This window comes from Delphinapterus leucas, chromosome 12, assembly GCF_059928025.1.
Source record: "Delphinapterus leucas isolate spDelLeu-1000000601 "Yukka" chromosome 12, BTC_Dleu_Yukka2, whole genome shotgun sequence".
NCBI classification, from domain to species: Eukaryota; Metazoa; Chordata; class Mammalia; order Artiodactyla; family Monodontidae; genus Delphinapterus; species Delphinapterus leucas.
In genome coordinates, this window is record NC_143140.1 from 78,698,229 (window position 1) to 78,721,037 (window position 22,809).

Sequence of the window (22,809 nt, forward strand, 5' to 3'; positions counted from 1 at the left end):
TGCTTTGGAAAGAAAGTAATAAATACATGCATAATTATAATTACTGAAATCTTTATAAACTGTAAAGCAAAGTCTTGTGGTATGTGTATACACATATAAATAAACAATGTGATCCAAAATATTGCATAAAATCAAGGAAATTAGAAAGGGTAAATGGATTTGAGGTGATCTGAGATCCCTGCATTTTTTGAGAGACTTGTAAAAAGATCTATTAGCATTAATAAGTTAAGGATTCTTGTTGTCATTTCTAGGGTGACCTCTGTAACCTAGAAAAGTAGTACATAACTTGATGAATAGCAGGAAGATCACAGTCCTTCCAAAAGGAGGGAAGAAAGAACACAAAACAGGTGAGATAACTAGAAAGCACATGAAGGATGGTAGATTTACTTAAATATAAATAACCGTAGTAAATGTAGGTAGAATAAATATTCTAGTTAAAAGATAGAGACTATCAGACTAAATTTTAAAAGAAGGATAAGTATATTGCTCACAGAACACTCATTTAAAATATAAGAGATAAATACTACCAAATGTAAAATAGCTAGTGGGAAGCAGCTGCATAGCACAGGGAGATCAGCTCCTTGCTTTGTGACCACCTAGAGGGGTGGGATAGGGAGGGTGCGACGGATACGCAAGAGGGAGGAGATATGAGGATATATGTATATGTATAGCTGATACACTTTGTTATAAAGCAGAAACTAACACACCGTTGTAAAGCAATTATATTCCAATAAAGATGTTAAAAAAAATTTTTTTAATAAAAAATAAAATATAAGAGCACAGAAAGATTGAAATTTTAAAAGGTAGAAAAGCACAAACGCAAATGAATCATCTGCCTGGTACGACTATGTTAATATCAGAAAGAGTAAACATTAAGGCATTATTAAGTATACCTAATATTTTGACTTCAGTATATATAAAAAACAAATATGGACATAACTGCTAGAAGAGACAATTTCTCAATCATAGTGGGGACTTCTAAAATATATCCATTGATTGAGATATAACAGCAGATAAAAAATAGGTTGCAAGGGTACAGAAGATATTAACAACACAATGAAGGCACTTAAACCTGAAGAACATTGCAGAATATACATTTTCAAACACATACAGAATGTTCATAAAATGTATTCTGTTGATATTTGTAGGGAAATTATAGATGAATACTGAAGTATTTTGGAGTAAAATATCAATTTCTATAATAAATTTTTAAGTATTCCATTCAAAAATTGTATATATACAGACACAGTCAAATGGCAAAAAAAAAAAATGTTATCTATTACCAAAGTTAGGTCATGGATATATGGATGTTTATTATACAATTCTTTTTACCTTCCTGTATGTTTGAAACTTACATTATAAAAAGTTAGGGTTTTTTTTTAAGTTTACATTATGTTAGATGATTTTTTAAAAAAATCAACAGATTCCAATGGATTAGAATTAAGAATGTGTGATCTAATCACAATGCAGATATGTCAAGACCAAGTTTGCATTGTTCCAGGAATTCAAAGCTGATTTATTATTTTTTAAAAAGTTAATTGGTAGTTCACCACATTAACAGATTAAAGAGAAAAATCATACCACCACCACAATAAATGCAAAAGAGACGTGTTAAAATTCAGTATCCATTCATGATAAAAATTCCTAGAAAGTAATTTGATAAATTATAGCTACAAATGATACAACATTTAGCTATCAAAACTCTATAGCAAATATCACACTTAGTACAGGAACATTAAAAAATATTTTAAATTTTTCCTTTGACATAAGGTATGAGATATAATTCTGTTACCACAGATATCCAACAATGTATTAAAGTCCCTAGAGACTTTAAAAGGGAACTAAAAAGAAATAAAGGTACAATAATAGGATAGGGAGAACAAAATAATCACTTGTGAATGTTTGATATGATGACATATTTAGAAAGCCTAAAAAATCTGTAGCTAAATCATTAGGAATAATAGTTTAGCAGACTGACTAGATATAATCAGCATATAAAAATAAAATTTATTCATATCATATTAACAGTAAAAAATGAAATTTTAAAAATTGCTCTTTGTATTAGTTTTCCATTGCTGCTATAACAAATTACCACAAACTTAGTGACTTGAAACAACAGAAATTCTATTATCTTACAGTTTTATAAGTTAGAAATCAACATGGGTCTCACTAGTGTGTTACCAGGACTGTGTTCCTTGTTGGAGGCTTTAGGAGAGAATGGTTTCCTTGCCTTTTTCAGCTTCTAGAGGCCATCCACATTCCATCCATACCTGGTGATGCCTTCCTTAATCTTCAAAGCTAGCAACTTTTTTGCATCTCTCTGTTTTTCTGAAGCCACATTTCTCTGCCCACAGCTGGGGAAAGCTCTTTGCTTTTACGAACACATGTGATTATACATTGGGTTTACCTGTATAATTAGTCTACCTTTAGGTCTTTAACTTAATCACATCTGCAGAGTCCCTTTTCCCACGAAGGTAACATATTCACAGGTTCCAGGAATTAGAGTGTCGTCATCTTTGGGGGGTTGGGGGGGGCATTATTCTACCTACCACAAGAGTATCAAAAAAAATCAAATACCTAGAAATAAATCTTAACAGAAGATGTTCAGGGACCTCCATGGGGAAGGTAGAAAATTATCGAACTTCGTTGAGAGAAGTTAATGACCCAAATAAATGAAGAGATATACCATGTTCGTGTGGTAGAAGATGCAATAAGAACATCCCTTCTCTCAAAACTGATATATGCATGTACACAAATAAACATTTAATGAAGTCCTTATCAACACCCCCCCAAATTTTGTAACTGATTCTAAATTTTATATAGGAATTCAAAGGGTCTCACTACTTCTATTAACATTATACTAGAGGCTTTAACCAGGACAATTAGGCAAGAAAAGTAAATACAGGCATGCAGGTTTGGAATGGAAGAAGTAAAATTACCTCTCTTCACAGATGACATAACCCTGCATATAGCAGATCTTAAGGAAACCACACACACACACAAAAAAAAATTCTAGGGAGTTTCCTGGTGGTCCAGTGGTTAGGGCTTGGCACTTTCACTGCTGTAGCTAGCCCCAGATTCAATACCTGGTCAGGGAACTAAGACCCCACAAACTGCACTGCGTGGCCAAAAAATTTTTTAAATTAAAAAAATTTTTAAAACACATTCTAGCCAATAAACAAGTTCAGCAAGATTTTATACAAGATCCATATAAAGAATCGATTGCATTTCTGTACACTAGCAATGAACCAAAAATTAAATTAAGCAAACAATTTCATTTATAATAGCATCAAAAAGAAAAAATACTAAAACATATACTAAACATATGGAAAACATATACTAAAACATATACTAAAAACTTCAAACATCATTTAAAGAAATTAAGACATAAATAAATGGATTAATATCTTACATTCATGGATTGGAATATTTAATATTGCTAAGATGGCAGTACTCCCCAGGTTGATCTATACATTCAACACAGTCCTCGTCAAAGTCCAAGCTGGTTTTTTGAAGAAAGAAACAAGCTTTTCCTAAGATTCATATGGAAATGGAAAGGATCCAAAATAGCCACACACACAATTTTTTCTGAAAAGAAGAAAGAAGATACAGGACTCACACATTTTGATTTCCAAAGCTGCTACAAAGCTGTAATCATCAAGAGAGTGTGGTACTGGCATTAGGGTAGATACATAGACTAATGGAATAGAACTGAGAGTCCAGAAGTAAGCCCATACGTGTATGGTCAATTGATTTTCTACAAGGATACCAAGAAACTTCAATGGTGAAAGAGTGGTCTTTTTGACAGATGGTGTTGGGACAATGGATATCCACATGCAAAAGAATGGATTGGACCCCGACCTCACACCATACACAAAAATTAACTCAGAGTGGATCAAAGACCTCAGTGTAAGAGCTAAAACTATAAAACTCTTAGAAGAAAACCTAAGTATAAATCTTTGTGACCTTAGATTAGGCAATGGTTTCTCAGATATGACACCTAAATCATAAGCAACCAAAGAAAAAAATAGGTAAATTGGATTTCATCAGAATTAAAAGTCAAAAAAGATAGTCTGATATCTCATAAGAGTCTAATATCGAGTATTAAAAAATTCTTACAACTCAACAATAAAAAAACAAATAGCCCAATTTTTAAATGGGCAAAAGGTTTGTATAGACTTTTCTCCAAAGAAAAGATACAAATGGCCAATAAACACACGAAAAGATGCTCAATATAATTTGTCATTAGAGAAATGCAAATCAAAACCGCAATGAAATACCACTTCACATTGACTAGGACGGTTGTAATCAAAAAGATGTACAGTAACAAATCTTCTCAAGGATATGGAGAAATCAAAACCCTCACAAGTTGCTGGTGGAAATGTAAAGTAATGTAACCTCTTTGGAAAACTCTGGCAGTTCCTCAAGAAGTTAAACATAAAGTTATATGACCCAGCAATTCCACTACTAAGTATATACCCAAGAGAATTGAAAACACATGTTCACACAAAAACTTGTACAAGTGTTCATAGGAGCATTATTCATAGTAGCCAAAAAGTGAAAACAACTCAAATGTCCATCAGCTGATGAACAGATAAACAAAATGTCATATATCCATATCCATACAATGGAATATTATTCAGTTATTAAAAAGGATGAAGTACTGATACATGCTACAATATGGTTGAATCTTGACAGTAAGTGAAAGAAGCCAGACACAAACCCACGCAGTGTGTGAATCATTTGTATGAAATGTTCAGAACAGGAAAATTTATGGAGACAGAGAGTGGATTATTGATTGCCAAGGACTGAGAAGTGGAGGAAATGGAAAGTGACAGCTAATAATCATGGGTTTGTTTGGGTGTTTTGTTTTGTGTTTGAGTAATTAAAATGCTTGAGAATTAGTGATGGTAGTTGTACAACCTTCTGAATAAACTAAAATTTACTGAATTGTTCAAGGCCAAATTTTATGGTATGAGTTACATTTCTAAAGAAAGAAATGTATGCTGAAGAAAGAGGAAATCTGACATCAGTCTTTAACGTATTTTAAGACTTTTGCAGTTATCTAGGTTTAGGTGATGAGGGTCTAGGTTATAAATGGAAAGGAAGCAATGAATTCCTGAGATCTTTTGAAAGAAGAAGTTGATCTATTTGGTAAGTGACAAGATAAATGGATAGAAAGAAAGGGATGTGGTTATCTACAACTTTTGGAGACTGAAAAGAAATACTGAATAAATTCTACATTTTCCTTCTAAGCCTAAGCATAGTATTTCAAGTAAGAGAAAGTGTGGTATAAATAAACTAAAATAAATATGTATATTTAAACCTATGTCTTTGAATTTAAATATTTTTAAGTTAATTTATCTTTAATTTTTTGGACACTTAAGAGTGATTTTTTTACTGTTATTAAAGTGGTATCAGTATACCCATTATTCATTTCAACAAATAATTAGCAGTCACTTTTTTGCTCAAGTTCTATTATATGAACTAGTATAGAGTAGAATATTTATTAATGTACGTTGTGTTTTTGTATGTTTGAAAAGTATCTACAAATTATTAAAACAATCATAATTAAAAAGTAATAATTATATAGTAAAATAAATACTTCAATTATATTGTCAATCAAGTGTGTTTTAATGCTATCAGGTAGTAGGATTTTATTATTAAAAAATTTTCATTTTCTGGGTTACTCTTTCATTTATCAAATCGTTCAGTTGGAGAATCATCCTCGGGAAAGGCTTCAAGAAGTCTTGCTCAGCATATCCCTGGCCCTGGTGGCATCGAAGGCGTGAAAGGAGCAGCATCTGGAGTTGTTGGTGAATTAGCACGAGCCAGGTTGGCACTAGATGAAAGAGGGCAGAAACTTAGTGACCTGGAAGAAAGAACTGCAGCTATGTTATCCAGTGCAGATTCATTTTCTAAACATGCTCACGAGGTACGTCTGTCAAATATTTAAGCCAAAAAGCCTAGGTAAAGCAAGTATGAAAATTACTGTATTTTTATAGCTGTTGTATTTCTACACATGAATTTTCATGTATCCTCAGTATGGTTGCAAATTCCTAATTTTTGCCGCCAGCGGGAACCATTACAAGAATATGTCGCAATAGCCTTTGGTCTCTTACTGTAGTTTATAAATTTTGAAGGTACCTGCTCACCTTCAGCCTTTTTGTAAACAAAGCCAGTGGCTTTGCAAACAGTTTCTTAGGGGTTACAATAACAACAACAAAGCTAATTTTCCTAAATGCCTCAGATTCTACTACTAACTTCTAGAGAAGGAAATAATTTGCCTCTTGATCTTTAGGTAGAGTTAAATAACTGAAATTGGCCAATGTTTTTATTCAATTGAAACAATACTAAATCTGTCTGTAGACCAGTTCACACAGAGGAGTAATGTGCATTTTTGCAACGAATTCATCTTGATGAACTAGGAAGTTGTGGTGGAGCTTAAAAACAGATGCTCTAAAGTAGGGGATCCCTAACCTTCTTACAAATACACTTTGTTAGCCAGAATAGTACGCTTGAAAAACTGAATTTAAAAGCCGTCAGGTGGAATACACGTTCTTCATTTCGACATACAGTTCTGCCACTCCTTGATGCTTTATACTGGGCTACTTCACACATTTAGTTCCTAGCCTAGCCCTCAAAGGCATTTTGAGTGTATTATCTGAAGAAGCCATATTAAGGTTATTTTTATATTTGAGTACCCACTCTGTCAGTAATAGCTCTTCTTTAAACTTTTCAGTCAAAAGTCATCTCCTCCTTGCTCAATAATGTTGACAACTGGAATGTATGAGAGGTAACTTGACTTGGGAGAGAATTGTCCAGGCTTTCAGAGAGATTCAGAGATCTTTCGTGAGTCTTTGTACTAGGCCAACACACCTCAGATACAGGCAAGTGCCTTAAATCTAGGTCAGGCCTTTTGTTGGCATAACCGTGACCCTGACTGTGATCTCTAAGGCATATAACAGTTCAGTTAACCTCAGATATATCTACAGTCAAAATATTTAGCAAAGAGCTCAATCCCTAGCTGTTCGCTCTTCCCTTCTACCAGACGTTCCTGAGCCATATGTGAGAGTCTAAGGAAGACAGTACGTTGAGGTGGTTAAGATCATGGGTTTTTGAATTAGACTCCATGGGTTCAAATCCCAGTTTCACCATTGTGTTACTGCGGTTAACCCCTATAAGCCTCAGTTTCTTCACTGGTAAAATAGGGAGACTTTAATAATGCCTAACAGATAGAGTTATTGTGAGGACCAAGTGAAATCATGTAGAGAAAGTATGTTATACAGTGCCTGGCCCAGAGTTAAGTGCTCAGTAAACTGTAGATGGCAGCAGTAGTCATTTCAGCCTTTCATTCTCCAGGTTCTTTAAGTATTATTTTTAATTCACTTTAGAGAACTGAAAGTTACCTTATTTTTTAAGTTATTAGCTTAGGTCACCAAAGAATGCACTGAGCCAAAATTTACTTATGTCTTGTCTTTAGGAAATGTGAGGACCTTCTAGGCTAGTTCTTCATAGTTACATTCCTTTTTCCTTGAAACGGAACAGTTCCTGCTTCCTGCTTTCCATATAAATACTAAATATAAAAATGAGAGGATGTTTCAGAATGATATCATGTTTTAGAAAAGTATAGCAACCAGTTGTAAGTGTTGTTATTCTGGCATTTTTAAAATGTGTTTTTTGTGTTTTCTCCACTTTAGATGATGTTGAAATACAAAGATAAGAAGTGGTACCAGTTCTGACAACCAGAAATCCAACTAAGTCCAACTTTAGCCAGAAGGAAAAAGAATTTTCCTATTTTACTTTATTGATTTCACTTTAGGAAAGTTAACATTAAAGAGATGTTCATCACTGGATACTGCTCTTTCCTAGCACAATCATGCAATGTTTGACCTCAGTCATGCGGCTTTAACTGAGGAGTGTTCACACACACTCAACGTGGAGTATATGCTGTGGGCCAGCTACGAGTTGACGGTTTGGGAACTAGGATGGTCACATGTTACAAATGAAGAAACAGAGGGATGTTGAGGGGACATAGCAGGGACTTTTCCTGGGTCAGTCCTGTATAAAACTTTCACGTGCCGAAAGATTCTGTGCTGTCGTTATCTGCCATCGTTGTTTGACCTCTTTGAGGGAGAGGCAATAAGTCAGAAGTCCTGAAGCTGAAACAGTTATATTTGTGTCACTGACTGACTTATAAACGGCTGTCTTGGACTTTCCCTCCCTTCAACTGACTGGTCACCAGTATCATTAGTGAAAAAGAAACAAACTGTTTATTACCATATCTTTAGACAGATAAGCTGAATGGTGGGCTTTAAATAATAAAAACATACACATAGTTGACTTGTGTATGGGCTACTCTTGGATTCTTGTTATTGTATACTTGTGTTTAGTCCATATTTTGTCAAAAGCAAAACAAGGCGATACATCACTTTTCATTGAAAAGAAAAGTGTAGAGCATGACTGAACTGCTCATCATTCTGGGAGTTTCCATGTGATGGCTATGCAGTGTGGAAAGTGAGAAAAACCTCCATTGTGGTGAGGAGAATACTTCAATGTCCCTTGTCCTTGTTCTCATTAATTCAGCTAAATGTGGATTTGACCAAAATAGTTACTGGTTAAATTTGTAGAAATGTTGAAATTGGCTAAGTTTTTAATTTTGCTTGAATTTTTATAAAATGTTTAACCTAATGTACCTTTGCATTACTTAATTAAAATTGCTTAAAAAAATGTTTCATTATTTCAGTAAAATGTTCAGCTCCCTTTTTAATATGCCCTTTACTTGCTAACAGTTCCAGTACACTCAGGTGATGAGCCAGTTAAATCTTAGTGCACATGCTGTCGCATGGAAAAAATCACAAGCATCCTTTGTCAATAATTATCTATGTAAGAGTCTAGTCTGATGACGTACAAAGTATTTTCTGTAGAAATATACTGTAAAACTGTTCATGTCCTTTCAAGGTTTTAAAAAGCCAAAAGGAAAGGAAAATATGTGCATTTTGGTAACTAAATTATTCCTGTATTGGAGTATAAAGCAGATGAGGCCATCAGTGGACAATAAATGATTGGTCCCTAGAATAGCACACAGACAGAAAAGAGATGACGGGGTAGATCTGAAGTAGGTAAGCTCATTCTGCAGGCTCATCTGAGATTATTACTGATTGTTCTTAAAGCAACAAAGGACGAATAATATAGAAGATTATACTTAGTATTAATGAAATTTAAATATTTTCTTCTATAAAAAATAGTTTAAAACAGTTTTCTTTTGTCATTAAGAGATAATCAGAGCACAAATTGATAGCAAACATGATGGTTGTTTTTCTATTCCATATGATCATTAAAGGTATATTGTAGAACACCTTAATTTCACAGTCTGTTATGCATTTTTCCTTTCCCCTTTTCATTAATAAAGCTCTTATGTTTACATTTTATAACGTGCACTATGGGATATGAAAGTTTACATTAAAATTTAGTTTAAATATCATTAGGGAGGGATTAAATATATGTGATGGAGATAACTGATCAAGCCAAAAGAAATATTTTTAAAATAGTCATTCTCAAAAGTTTTTGACTTTGTAGAAAGTATCTATGAGTAACATTTCTGTTAGTTAATGTCAGCTATATGATGAACATGTAGCAGTTTACAAATTGTTTAATTTGTATCATATATTATCTAATAAACCCATTGTTCCATGATATGTCACAGGAAGTATTAAGCCGTTTTTTAAAGGTACAGTTTTGTGAATGTCATCAATAAAATCAGTAGTTAATGGATTTGAAGTTGAGAAGCACTAAGTAAAGTAATATACTGGTTGATTCCCCATTCATGTGTAAGGGCATATTAGCTCCAATTATTTAATTTGCTGTGTTATTTCGTGTTAATTGTATATCAACTTAATTTTTATATCAACTGTCATTTTTCCTGTTGTATATAAAATGAACCAATCTTGTAATTATTTTCAAATAGAGAAGTTAGATACATTTACCTGAGATGGGTTTTATAAGAAAATCTTAAATCAGTATTTCAAGTTATTTTATTTCATTTTTAAATTAATCTACAAATTATGCACAGCAAACTAGAAACTCACTTAGGATTAGAAAGCTTGAAGTATTTTTGAAAATAGGAAATAAGCTTCTCAGAGTTATACTTGATTCAGTCTGTAGATAAGAGACAGTCTGCAGTAATAAACTAACCCAGGGAATTTATTGTAATTTGAGAGGTAACATCTCTTATTTTTTTTCTAATGCAAAAAGTTGCAGTCACCAGCAAGCCAAGATTTCAGGAAAACAAACCAAAAATTTTAAAAAAATAGTCAAAATAGAAAATATTAGAAAAGTGAAAGATTTTTGTGTGCTTCCTCCATATCTTCAAACATTATTCTTTGTTGCCTGTGTCCTTGACTCTCAAATCATTGACGTATTCACTGATTAGCAGTTTGTCAGTAGGAAGTGGTTTCCCTATATGTACCACATATCTGGTTCATTTCACTCTTCAAACTGAAATCCATATGTATTTGCTTAGAACGTTATTTGAAACCTTATATTCTGACCACTTCTGTATATTACACCATTTGAAGTTTTCAATTATCTTAATTCCCTTGGTTTGCATTTCAGTTGTACAAGGTGTTTCCAAAAATGGTTATGGATATAACTGAGCTATTGCTAACTTCTTAATTTGATTTTTTTATGGATGGGAAAAAGTGCTGCTAATTGTCTATGTTATTATGTGTACTGTATTACAATTTAAGTACAGTACTTTAAAGAAAGAAGCATTTTCTTTTGCTTAGAACTTTTTAATTGTAGGCTTCTCTGAAGTTATTTCATGTAGATATGTGTTTTAAACAAGTCTGAAAGTGTTAAATACTTTTAGGTTACAGGGGGTGGTGAGAAAACAGCTGAGGAAAGGAAAAATATGTGAAAGATACCATGGACTTCAAAGTTTTACCCTGAGTTCTGTATTCCATATATGTTTTACTTAAGGCATTTTTTCATGTGACATTAGAAAAGCTATATCCAAAGGTAAATTTTTTGTGGCAAAGATTTATTTTACATTTTAACTTTTGGGATTTTGTTTATTTGTTTTTCCAAAATAAAGAGCACTGAACTTCAAACTTGAATTTTTTCTGCACTTTTTTAGGTAATGAAAACTTTTTATTATCATTTAATTCACATTTCTCCGTTCAAATCAAGTGATACATATGTATAAAACATACCAAAATTGTGAATATGCTGCTAGCTGCACCTTAAATGATCATAGTTTTAAAACCTTCAATAAGGTTTTATATAGTTTTGAAGGATAAAAAAATAGTAAAATCATTTGCTGTTTGTTTCAGCGTTCTAGGTCTTAAATTATTGCAACACTTTCAGATTTGTTTTAAGATCATACAGTAACGTGTTATATTTATACATACTGCTAGAGAATATACTTTTAGTTTTAAAATGGAATTTTTATAAATGTACTCTTTAATTTTAAAAATGGTGAACTTGTTAAGTTTAAGTCAAAGTACTTAAAAAGTATGTATATTATCCATACAAAAAGTTATGTTTTACGCTTATAATAAGAAATATTGGTATCTCATATCGAGATACAATTAATTTTAAAGAATCATACATCGTTCAAAAGTCTTCACACATGACAGGAAAGATATCATTACTATGGTTTAAAAGAAACCCTCTATTGAGCATTTTCAAATATTAATTTTATTTTGGGGAAAATGCCCACAACAATAATCACAAGATCTTTCTCAATAGCGGCAGCTTGCTGTTGGATGCCTACCTTAATTATTGTTTTAAAATATATATATATTTAAAATAGTTTTCCAGATATTTTCTTCTACCTTTTTTAAAAATAAATTTCCAAAAATGAAAACAGAGTTTATGTATTTTTGTCAATGACGGTTTTTATTTTGTAGTTTATAGAGTTTGTTCCTTATCAGTTTGATACTTGATCAAATATTCCTAGACTTTTTAATCTGTATTTACTTTGAAAAAGAGCACTTCTCTATCTTAAGTGTCCTCCTTTTTTTCTTTTCCCTTTTAGGGTGTTTGTTCTCTTGAATTGAAATTTATGCCCCCCAATTTTTTTTTTTATTTGAAAATGAATGTGAAGATACTGTTTACAGCTTTTGTTAATTATACTTTTCATCACTCTGATCAATTTCTTGTAAAGTGCTATGGGGATGATTTTTCCTGTGACTCTTAATGATCTTACTGTTACCACAGAAGTTTTAAAGCTTCTGTGGACAGAAAATAGTTGTAACAACCCCGACAAAAATCAGAGGGGAAACTTTCGCTTACCTTTCTCAGCTGAATTAAATGGTTTTAATAACTTCCCAATTATCAGGGTTATAACATTGCTTTCTTCAGTTCCTCACACAGTCTTAAATTATTAGGCACAATTCCTTTACAAATTGAGTACAGTAGTCCAGGGCTACGTGTAATTAAATTGCTCTTTTCATCGCACTCTTTGCATCAGAAAAATCGTGACTCTGTTCTGCCAACATTTCACAATAAGGCTTATAGTTTAAAATTTTATACTGTATGAGTTGTAAATAAATCAGTATTAATTTATTGTAGGTTGTTTGGCTCAGGCATTTAAAATGGATATAGGCTAATGACAATGGAATCCTATTTATTTGGGAGTTTGGGGGGGGTTTATACTTTTGCAATGTGTTTTGTGTTGTTTAAATTTTCTTCAACTGAGGACAACGTAAGGAGGTGGAAACAGATTTAACGTATCAATAGAGAGCAATGCAAAGAGGGTAAATCATGTTTTAAATTTAAAAAAAATTTTTGTGTAAATAAATGGTACTGTGATACTTTAGGTGTGACCTCTGCTTAACGTGGTAGTTAGAACCAGAAAAACATTTTGCTTTCCAGTTATACTATTGGTTCATTGTAAATGCAACACCAAAACCAATATTAAAAAGAGCAAGATCAAGCTTTTCTAACATTGTCCACTTCAGGGGCAAAGCATGGTTGGTATAGAGCTCAAGCTTGTGTACACCTCAAACTGTACATGCAGGTAGTTTTCAGTTGCTGCACTTTTTTTTTTTTAATCTTGCTCAGTCCAGTAACTATCTCAAAGGTGATTGCTGGAATATGCATTTTAAATATGATTTAAAAACCCATCTCTGTGTACTGTTTCATTTAAAACAAAAAGGCACTATTGCAAACACTAAAAACGTGTTAAAACTTTGTAGTTATTTTGCATTCCTGTACTTTACAACTGTCATCACAGCAAAAGGTTTAAATTAGGTAATGAAATATTTTTGTAAATAAATACCGTTAAGCTGGTATTTTAAAATAATGTATTATAAATTAATGTTTCTGGAAAATGTTCATATATATGTATATGAATGTCTCTTTATGCTGAAGGGCTCTGATTGGGCAAAATAAAATATTCTAATCTCTCCTGAAATTAATAAGCCCTTTTTTCTGGAAAATTTGTTTTAATGTTTTTCTCTGAATTGTGGAATTAATCCAGTAGTTTAACCTCAGCAAATAATAGAGAAAATAGATTTCTACATCTGCAAAGGGAAAGTCAAGCTAATCAGGTAATTCACGTAAAACAAACTGTACTTTTCTTAACGATCTGGACTTTTTGGTAAAAGTTACCTGCCCCTACATTGAGTGGGAAGTACAGTAAAGGGTGAGGGTCCAGACAGTAGGCACCAGCTGTAGATGAAGACATCTTGGCCTTGGGTGTGTACGGAAATCCACAGCATCTTGTTAAAATGCTGATTTGGATTCCAGGTGTCTCAGGTGGGGCCTGATTTTGCGTCTCCAATAGGCTCCCAAGTAATTACAGATGCCACTAGCCTATGGAACATACTTGGAGTAGCAAGGTTGTAGATAATTTCCATAAATGGCCTTTTGCTAGTTGATATTATCAGTATCGGTGTCCAACTACTTGTGCCAAAAATGAACACCACATTAATGGATATAGAATAATGTAGCTCAAAGAGTACCACACGTCCTTATTTATCATCGTTTCCATTGCATTTCAGAATATGGTAATTCTCATTAAATTGAAGGTTTATTTGATTTTGAAATCTGTATCATCTTAACTGCCCACATGGTGGCAGTCATGTGTCACCTTATTGTCAGCCTTTAACAAGAGGCGTTTACAGTATGGTGTAACAAGGGAAAACTGCAGACTTTGCAAAGGGTAATTTTTATGATTGGTACTTTTCATCCAGAAAATCATTAAAGTCTTAGATACGGAACTGACAAAATATCTAAGTTATTTGTTGTAAAGTGATGTAGATCTTTTGGTAGTGATCTGCTATATTATCAAAAATAGTATTTTTCCAGAAAATATAGGCATAAAGTGATAAAGTTTTAAAAAGTAGAGAGACTGTCTTCATGTATCTCTGTTCATGGCTTTTTAAAGAACCTTAATTTAGGGTGTGTCCCGTTTAAATGGTACAGTGCTGTCCACTGTTTTAGACAGAAATATATTTGTCATTGTAACTCTTCATAGGTGTTTATAAGACAATTCTGATTTTCTTCCGTTACTTTAAAAGATAATGTGATTGCTCTGTCATAAAACTTTTTTTAGTTTTTGTACAAATGTGATCTTTTAAAGGAGAAAAGATTTATCAAAGTCATTTTACTTTTTCAAATTTTAATTTACATCAATACTCTAGAATGTATTCACTCAAAACTTATGGAAATATTCTGACGTTTAGTTTTGGTCACATTATCCAATATCCACTATTTTAAAAAATAAAACCCCATAGTTTTTCATAACTGCTTCTAAAAACAACATTAAGCTACACATTTAATTAATAAAAACAGTTTCAGGTAATACAGAATATGTTGTTACTAGCAAAGTCTAGAAGTCTGAGGGCTTCATTTAAATATCAAACTCAAGCCCTTAATTTACTTATCTGTTGCAAATTTCTGTCATCCATGGAAGACCTAAGGTACAGCTCTCAACAGGCACCCTGACGCAAGGTTAACCAACAGTGTTACTATTTCACAGTGAGTGTGTGTGTGTGTGCGTGTGTGTCTGCTCCCAAGCAGAAGACCCCTTTGTGCATCTCTCCCTAATTGAGTTTATCTCCGAATGTTTCTCTCACCCTCCCTCCCTCTCTGTTTCTCTTTCTGTCTTTCTTCCCTCTCCCTATCCCCAATGCCTCTCACTCCAAATCTCTTTACTCTTTAGTAATGTTTATTTTAACCCAGCACAGTTCTTTGCCAATTTGGGGCAGAAATACTATAATTTCTTAATGTTTCTCAGGGTCTCCCCCTAAATATTGGGTGAATTTGTAAATAATTTTTAAAAGCAATAATGTCATCCCAACTCATTGTGACCTCCAGACCTGCAAAATCTCAGCAGATAAAGTAAAAACAGTTTAGCACACAGAAGACCTGTGCTGAGGCAGAGATTTTTAAAATGTAAGCGCTGGAGGGGTGTGAGGTGACAGAAAGTGCAGGCAGCCCTCAGTGCTGGCCCACCCGCTTCCCTAGGGTGGTTAACCAGATGATGACTTTGCTTTCGAGATCAAAGATTCCAAGAAACCATTAGCATCACATGGGTGTAAAAGCCAGAAAACTACATTTCAGAAAATGTAACCTCCATGTCCCTTTAACAATAATGTGACTACAGGCACCATTAGTCTAAGCAGTGGTTCTCAAACTTGAGAATCAGTCTCCTGGAAACCTTGGTAAAATGCAGATTGCTGGGCCACACCCCTAGAGTTTCATATTCAGTAAGTCTGGAGTAATAAGAATTTGTATTTTCAACAAGTTCCCGGGTGATGCTGATCCTACTGATCAACAGACCACACTTTGAGAACCCTGATCTAGAGCAGTGCCCTAGAGCCAGTTTCCCATTTATATCACAGATATTTTGGATGTTTCCTTTACTATCCTTTAATGAAATTCATAGATAATATATTTTCCTATATATGTAATTTTAAAAAATTGACCTAAAAACCTAATACACTAGACATATGAAATGTGATTTATAATTTTAAAACTGTTTTTTAGTATGTAAATCTTAAGGTTATACACTAGAAGAACTACAAAAAAAAAAGGCCCCACGAATTTCCAAAACACTCCCCAGTAGGGTGGTCCCTTTTTCTGGCCTCCCTCCCCTTCTAGAACTCACTCCCACCCTCTACCATGGGAACCACTGGCCCAGAGAATTCCTGAGTGGCTGTCAAAAATATGTTCATAAAAGCTCTGCCATGGTGTAGATAAGAGAGTATAGAAGTCTAGGCTACCTAAATGCTAGTTTGGATTTTTAGTGTATTTGCACTAATTCCTCTTATAAGTTCACTTTCTCTTTTACATTAATCCATGCTTTTGAACTAGTTGGAGTGGATGAGTGAGCCCAGACTTACCTTTGTAAATTTGTGCCCGAAGCTCACAAATCTTAATATTTGGTGTGGTGCTCCTAACAAAAACTCCTCATGATAAGACAGAGCAGTGAATCCATTTATAAGATTTCATTACATAACTTTTCTAATGGTTAGTCTGTTGGAAACTTTATTTACTCCTCCTGATATCACCAAAACTCAATGAGTGGTTATTGGTTAAATGTTAGGCAAGTGGATTTGCCTCTCATTTCATTCCGTGTTTAGCAAAAGTGGGCATTATATGTAGCTCTTTCAAATGCCTAGCATGTTGGCCTGCATATGAAGGCCAGTTTTCCGTCCCTAAGTTTGGTACTAGTTATGCCAGTGAACTTTCCAAGTTACTCAGCCTCTATTTGCCTGTTTCCTCATGTATAAAACTAGGCTCTAAATATTGGCCTTACCTACCTCACAGAGTACTTGTTGGGATATAATAAAATAACCTCTGAAAATGGTTAGAAAACAAAATTACTACACAAACACAAGGCTTTATGACCATAAAAATAGTAGTCCCTTAGAAGCTCTGTGAATCAGAAATATATTTGAACAGGAAAGAACAAGTAGCAAATCTAGTACCAGGATCAGCAAATCAGGTAATATTAAAACTGCTATAATCAGGATAAAAACAAATTGATACATGGTCTTTAAAAAAGTAATTAATGGAGAATCAATGAATTAAAACATGTTTGAATTTAATAAGCACCTTTAGTTCAACTGAGTTTCACCTTTGTGGTGTGGGACCCCAGGGAGCCAATCCAGGATGCACTTATCACCAACTATCATCAAGATATAAGAGCTGAGGAAAATTAATATGTAGTTGCCTTTCACAGTAGAACAACCAGACTCCCAGTGCCTGGCAATTTTTTTGTAATAATTATGTTCAAATTTATAAACGTAATTTTTTTTCTCCCTGGTGTAGAGAATAAATACATTGGGGGGTTTAGTCATAGCAGAGTTAACATATATTTTCACAGAGCATTTATAAAATACCTCTATAAATAAAAATAAAAATTGTCTGAAATTAGGATGTTGCTTTCCTGTCCTTTTACAGAGCAGATTACCTTTCAAAGACTTAGTTTCCATTTAGCTGGTAAGAGAGAGACTGGATCAGGCCAAGGTCCAAGTCCTTGTTTGCTGTTTACCAACAATGTGACCACAACTTACTTAACCTCTTTTAAACACTCACCTCCCTCAGATATTAAATAAGAATGAAAGCAGTACCATTTATAATATAATGTAACAGCAGAGGGACCTCGCTGTTAGGGCACCCTCTGCTCTGCAGCCTTAGAGACATAGTGTACAGATGAACATGGGCTCTGGAGGGAGAAACTGAAGGTGTCCAAAAGAAAGATGCTACATAAATCTGAAGAAAAAATTAAAGAAAATGTCTACATTGCTGTAAAACATGTGCTATACTAACGCTCAGTGCATTTCCAAAAGAGCTGAGTTTAAACTGAGTCCTCCCTCTGGATTGGATATTTCATACATATTGTGCAGCTTACATTCATTAAAGTAAGTGAGTATGTATTTACGCACGTTTTCGTTCAACAAATACTTGAGCATATAATATATACCAAGCAACACATTCAACCATCGACATATGAAGATGGTTAATTAGACAGAGCTCCTGATCTCAAAGATAAAGACTTGGAAGTAGCTGGTAAAATGCTCCAGCAAATATCATGAACACTCTCTGAATGAGGAGAAAGTTTGAAAAAATTCAACAAAAAATATGAGATATAAAGAACAAAAACTGACAAAGGACTATAAAGTATAATACAAAAAAACCCTCATTGAATGGAATGAACTGAAGAATTGTAATAACAAAGGAAAGAATCAGGGAAGTTGAACATAGGTCAAGAGAAATAATCCACTGAGAACAATAGAGAGAAAAGAGATTGAAAGGAAAGATCAGAGCCTTGGTGACCAGAGATCACAGTCAGCATAATCAGTGCTTTGATAACAGTGAAGTCAAACTCTGAGGAGAGGTACTGACTTGGTCTTAGAAGGGAAGGTAGTGCTTCCCCAAAGGGAGAGGGGAATGAAGAGAATCCAAAGGATGAACAGAACTGGGCTAAGCAAAAACTGAAGTGTCATAACGTCATTCCAAACATTTAGGGTCAATTTGGGAAATGCAAACAGTTCTGAATGACCAGGATATATGGAAGGAGGGAAATGCCAAAAGTTGAGCCTGTGGAGGACAGATGGTGAATTTGGACTTAGCCTGAGAGGAATGTGAAGACACTGGGGAGTTTTAAGCTGGAAAGTAAAGAGATTAGATAAGTGGGTTAGAAAGATGGCCACAGCCCCAGGCACGGACACAGTCATTCACTGGATTCAATACGGGAGGAAATAAACTCCATGCTGGCTTCAGTATGAAAGTTCAGCCTGTTTAGGAACAAAAATGCTCTGTGGCTTTCACTGAGTGGGTAGAAAAGTAGAAAGAGAGTGCCTCCCCCTCTAACAACTAGAAGAAGCCAGGTAAGCTACTGGCCAAAATCATAACTTGTCTTCAACCCATCAGAGACCTAAATCACAAGGTCGCCACATGACAACAGAGCAAGGCTCCATCATCACCAGGATTCCCTTCCCCCCCGGCCCCAGCCCCGGCCCACTTTGGCAGTCCCTTCCCCTGCATCCCCAAAACTCACAATCCTTAGCAGAGGTCCCTGCTCTCCAAAGGGTTCATGTCCTCCACATTGTTGCCCTCACTGTGCCCTCATGACTCTTCTCACTGTCACCCTCTAAGTAGAAGCTACATTTCCCCCCTCGTATTCCAAGTCCCTAAGGGCCTAGAAGTGGGGCAGGGATCGGGCTTGCTCTCCTTACTTCCTTGAAAATAAGAAACAATTAGACGAGAACTCCCTCCTTGTCCTACCACAAGATGTACCAGCCTTCTTGCATCTCACTCATACCGAGTCCCTTCTGTCCCAATAGGAGCATGCAGGCTCTAATGGGACCGCCCTCCCCACTTGTACACAGGATTCTCTCTCTTCCACCTGCTCAAGGATTTGCCTCCAATTTTCCCCTCTCTCTTCTGCATCAATTTCTCTCTCTCTTCTGAATCATTATCAACAGCACATAAACATACTCCAGTATCTCCCATATTTAAAGCAGACACTCCCTTGACCCCCAAGTCACACCTCTCCAGTTACATCACCATTTCACAGCAAAGTGATCGAAGTTATCTGAAATCACCGCTTTCAAAGTTCATTTCCTTTTAACTCTCCCCAGTCAAGCTTCTCTCACTTTCATTCTCCTAAACCTGCTCTTGTCAGGTTCAGCTGTGACTTCCATGTCATCAAACCTCACGGGGATTCTGCTCTAAGCAGCATTTGATGTACTTTCTTCTCTTGGATTCTAAAGCACTGGCCTCTCCTCGTTGTCTTTCTTCTACAGGGAATGCTTTCCCACCTTTTCCTTTGTAAGTTTCTTCTTCTCTACTAAACGGTAGGATGCCTTCTCTGTTCCGTTTGGTCTCCTGGCTTTGAATATCATGACTCTGAAATTTATATCTTCAGCCAAGATCTTTCCATGAACATTGCAAAATTAACATATTCAGAACAGAACTTTTATGTTTTGGAACTAGACAGAAGTGGTTGCACAGCCTTGTGGATGTACTAAATGTCACTAAATTGTTGACTTTAAAATAGTTAATTTTATGTTATGTAAATTCGACCTCAAAAAACAACAACAACAACAACAACTAAAAACCCAGAACTTTTGATTTTCTTCTGCACCAAAATTTAGTCCTCCCCTAGTATTCCCCATCTCAATAAACAACACAGTTACCTTCCTCAATTTCCCACTTTCCCTTACATCCAAATCACGAGCAAGTGCCGTCACACCTACCTCCAAAGTTTCTCTCCAGCCTGTCTATGTCTGTCCATCTCCACTGCGGCCACCTTCGCCCAAGCCTCTACCATCCATCCCTACAACTCTGATTGGCCTCCCTGCCTCTCTACAGTTCGTGCTCCACACAGCAGTCAACGTGATATTTTTTTTAATGTAAATCAAACTATATTACTCCCTGATTCAAGCGTCTAATGGATTCCCATAATACTTAAAATAAAAGCCAAACTCCTTACTAAGGCTTACAAGACTCTCCGTGGTCTGACCCCCTCCTACTGCTTCTCTGCTCTAAACTCTAACCACTTTGTTCTTCACTTACTATGCTTGAGTCACATTGGTCTTCTTTCTTTTCCTTGAAAATGCCAAGTTTATTTCTACTTCATTTGTTAATTTGTTCATCTTTGCTTCATTTGTTAACTTGTTTGTCTTTTTTTCTCCTCTTAGAAGGTAAATTAAGTGTCTTAGTCCGTTCATGCTGTTATAACAAAATATCACAGACAGTGTGTCTTATCAACAACAGAAATTTATTCCTCACCATTCTGGAGGCTGGGAAGTCCAAGATCAAGCTGCCGGCATGGTCACATTCTCATAAAGACCCTCTTCTGGGTTGCAGATTGCCTACTTCTCACTGTGTCCTCACATGGCAGATGCAGCTAGGGAGCATTGTGGGGTCTCTTTCATAAAAACACTAATCCCATCATGGGGCTCCACCCTCACGAGTAATCACCTCCCAAAGGCCCCACCTCCAAACATCATCACCTTGAGCATTAGGATTTCGGCATATGAATTTGGGGGAACACAGACATTCAAACCATAGCAGTAAACTCTAGAAGCAGGGAACTTATTGGTCTTGTTTAGTCCCATATTGCAAGTAACTAAAAAGTCCCACATAGTAGGTGCTAAATAAATGTGTTAAATAAATGAAAAAAGGTTTTCTCCTCTAGCTTTGTTTTTCACAATATCTTTACAGTCTCACAGCACTATAAGATAACAAAGCTATGCGCCCTATTTCAGACTAAAAACATAATTTCCAAAGCGATTTGAATTAAATACAAAATAATAAACAGAGAAACGGAAATAAGTATATTGAAAGAAAATTTTAAACATGTGAACAGTTGCGGGGTGATTGATATTTTCCAAAGCAACAAAGGAAATCAAGGCCATTAAAGAATAGACAGGGCTTCCCTGGTGGTGCAGTGGTTGAGAATCTGCCTGTTAATGCAGGGGACACGGGTTCAAGCCCTGGCCTGGGAGGATCCCACATGCCGCGGAGCAACTAGGCCCATGAGCCACAACTACTAAGCCTGCGCGTCTGGAGCCTGTGCTCCGCAACAAGAGAGGCCACGATAGTGAGAGGCCCACGCACCGCGATGAAGAGTGGCCCCCGCTTGCCACAACTAGAGAAAGCCCTACACACAGAAATGAAGATCCAACACAGCAAAAATAAATTAATTAATTAATAAACTCCTGCCCCCCCAAAAAAGAATAGACAGACGTATTTATCTCTACACACACACAAAATTATTATACAGCAAAAGACGAAACAAAGTCAAATTTTTTTAAATGTATAGAGAGAATAATTTTCAATACATATGACAAGATTAAAAGTGATGTTTCCCTTATACAAGAGGCTCCTATTAATTAAGAAAATGATGAACAACCCCAAACAAGCAAATATATGAATAGGCATCTCATAGAAGAGGTGAATCAGGTGGCCAATAACCATATAAGAAGATGTTCATCTTCACCTATACTCATGAAAACATAAAAGAAGCAATGAGTTACCAGTTTTTACCTGTCAAATTGACACAACTTTTTTTTTTTTTTTTTTGTGGTACGCAAGCCTCTCACTGCTGTGGCCTCTCCCTTTGCGGAGCACAGGATCCGGACGCGCAGGCTCAGCGGACATGGCTCACGGGCCCAGCCGCTCCGCGGCATGTGGGATCTTCCCAGACCGGGGCACGAACCCGTGTCCCCTGCATCGGCAGGCAGACTCTCAACCACTGCGCCACCAGGGAAGCCCTGACACAACTTTTAAAGAACAGCTAGATCCAGGCCAGGAAAGATTCAGGAACAAGTACTCAGTTCATTGCCTGTGAGATTTGTGGCTGATTTGTACCTTCTCTCCTTGTGTCTGGGCTGGCCTTCAGTGACTTGCTTAACAAATAGAATACAGAAGAAGTGACTGAAAGGAATTGCAAATGCTGGGTTATAAAAAGACCTGCAGTTTCCACTTGAACCCTGAGGCTGCCATGTTGGCAAGACCTCTATTTTGGAGATGACATGAAGAGGCCCTGAGAATACGTGGAGAGAGAGAGGTGTCTGGCCAGCCCCCAGCTGTGTAGCCCCAGCTATGCAAGTCATCCCAGCTGTGGGTCCAGACACATGAGGAGCAAAAACCAAATCAACCCCTCTGGATGACACTCAGTTTGCAGACTTATAAGTAAAGTAATTGATTGGTGGTGTTCTATTTTTTTTTTTTTTTTTTTTTGGTACGCAGGCCCCTCACTGTTGTGGCCTCTCCCGTTGCGGAGCACAGGCTCAGCGGCCATGGCTCACAGGCCCAGTGGCTCCGCGGCATGTGGGATCT

General features: G+C 35.7%; 1 protein-coding gene across 5 annotated transcripts in view; it reads left to right on the top strand.

Moving 5' to 3' along the window:
* Window positions 1–11,111, top strand: part of STXBP5 (syntaxin binding protein 5) — a 165,990-nt gene extending 154,879 nt beyond the window's left edge. For 4 of the 5 annotated variants that reach the window (XM_022558713.2, XM_022558722.2, XM_022558733.2 and 1 more), the window contains 2 exons: window positions 5,715–5,935; window positions 7,701–11,111. In XM_022558713.2, coding sequence (XP_022414421.1) covers window positions 5,715–5,935; window positions 7,701–7,742 — 263 coding nt within the window. In that variant the 3' untranslated portion in view covers window positions 7,743–11,111. Of the gene's footprint in view, window positions 1–251; window positions 348–5,714; window positions 5,936–7,700 lie in introns of those variants that run through there. The other variant, XR_016395246.1, reaches the window with a different exon arrangement.
* Window positions 11,112–22,809: the final 11,698 nt, after the last annotated feature.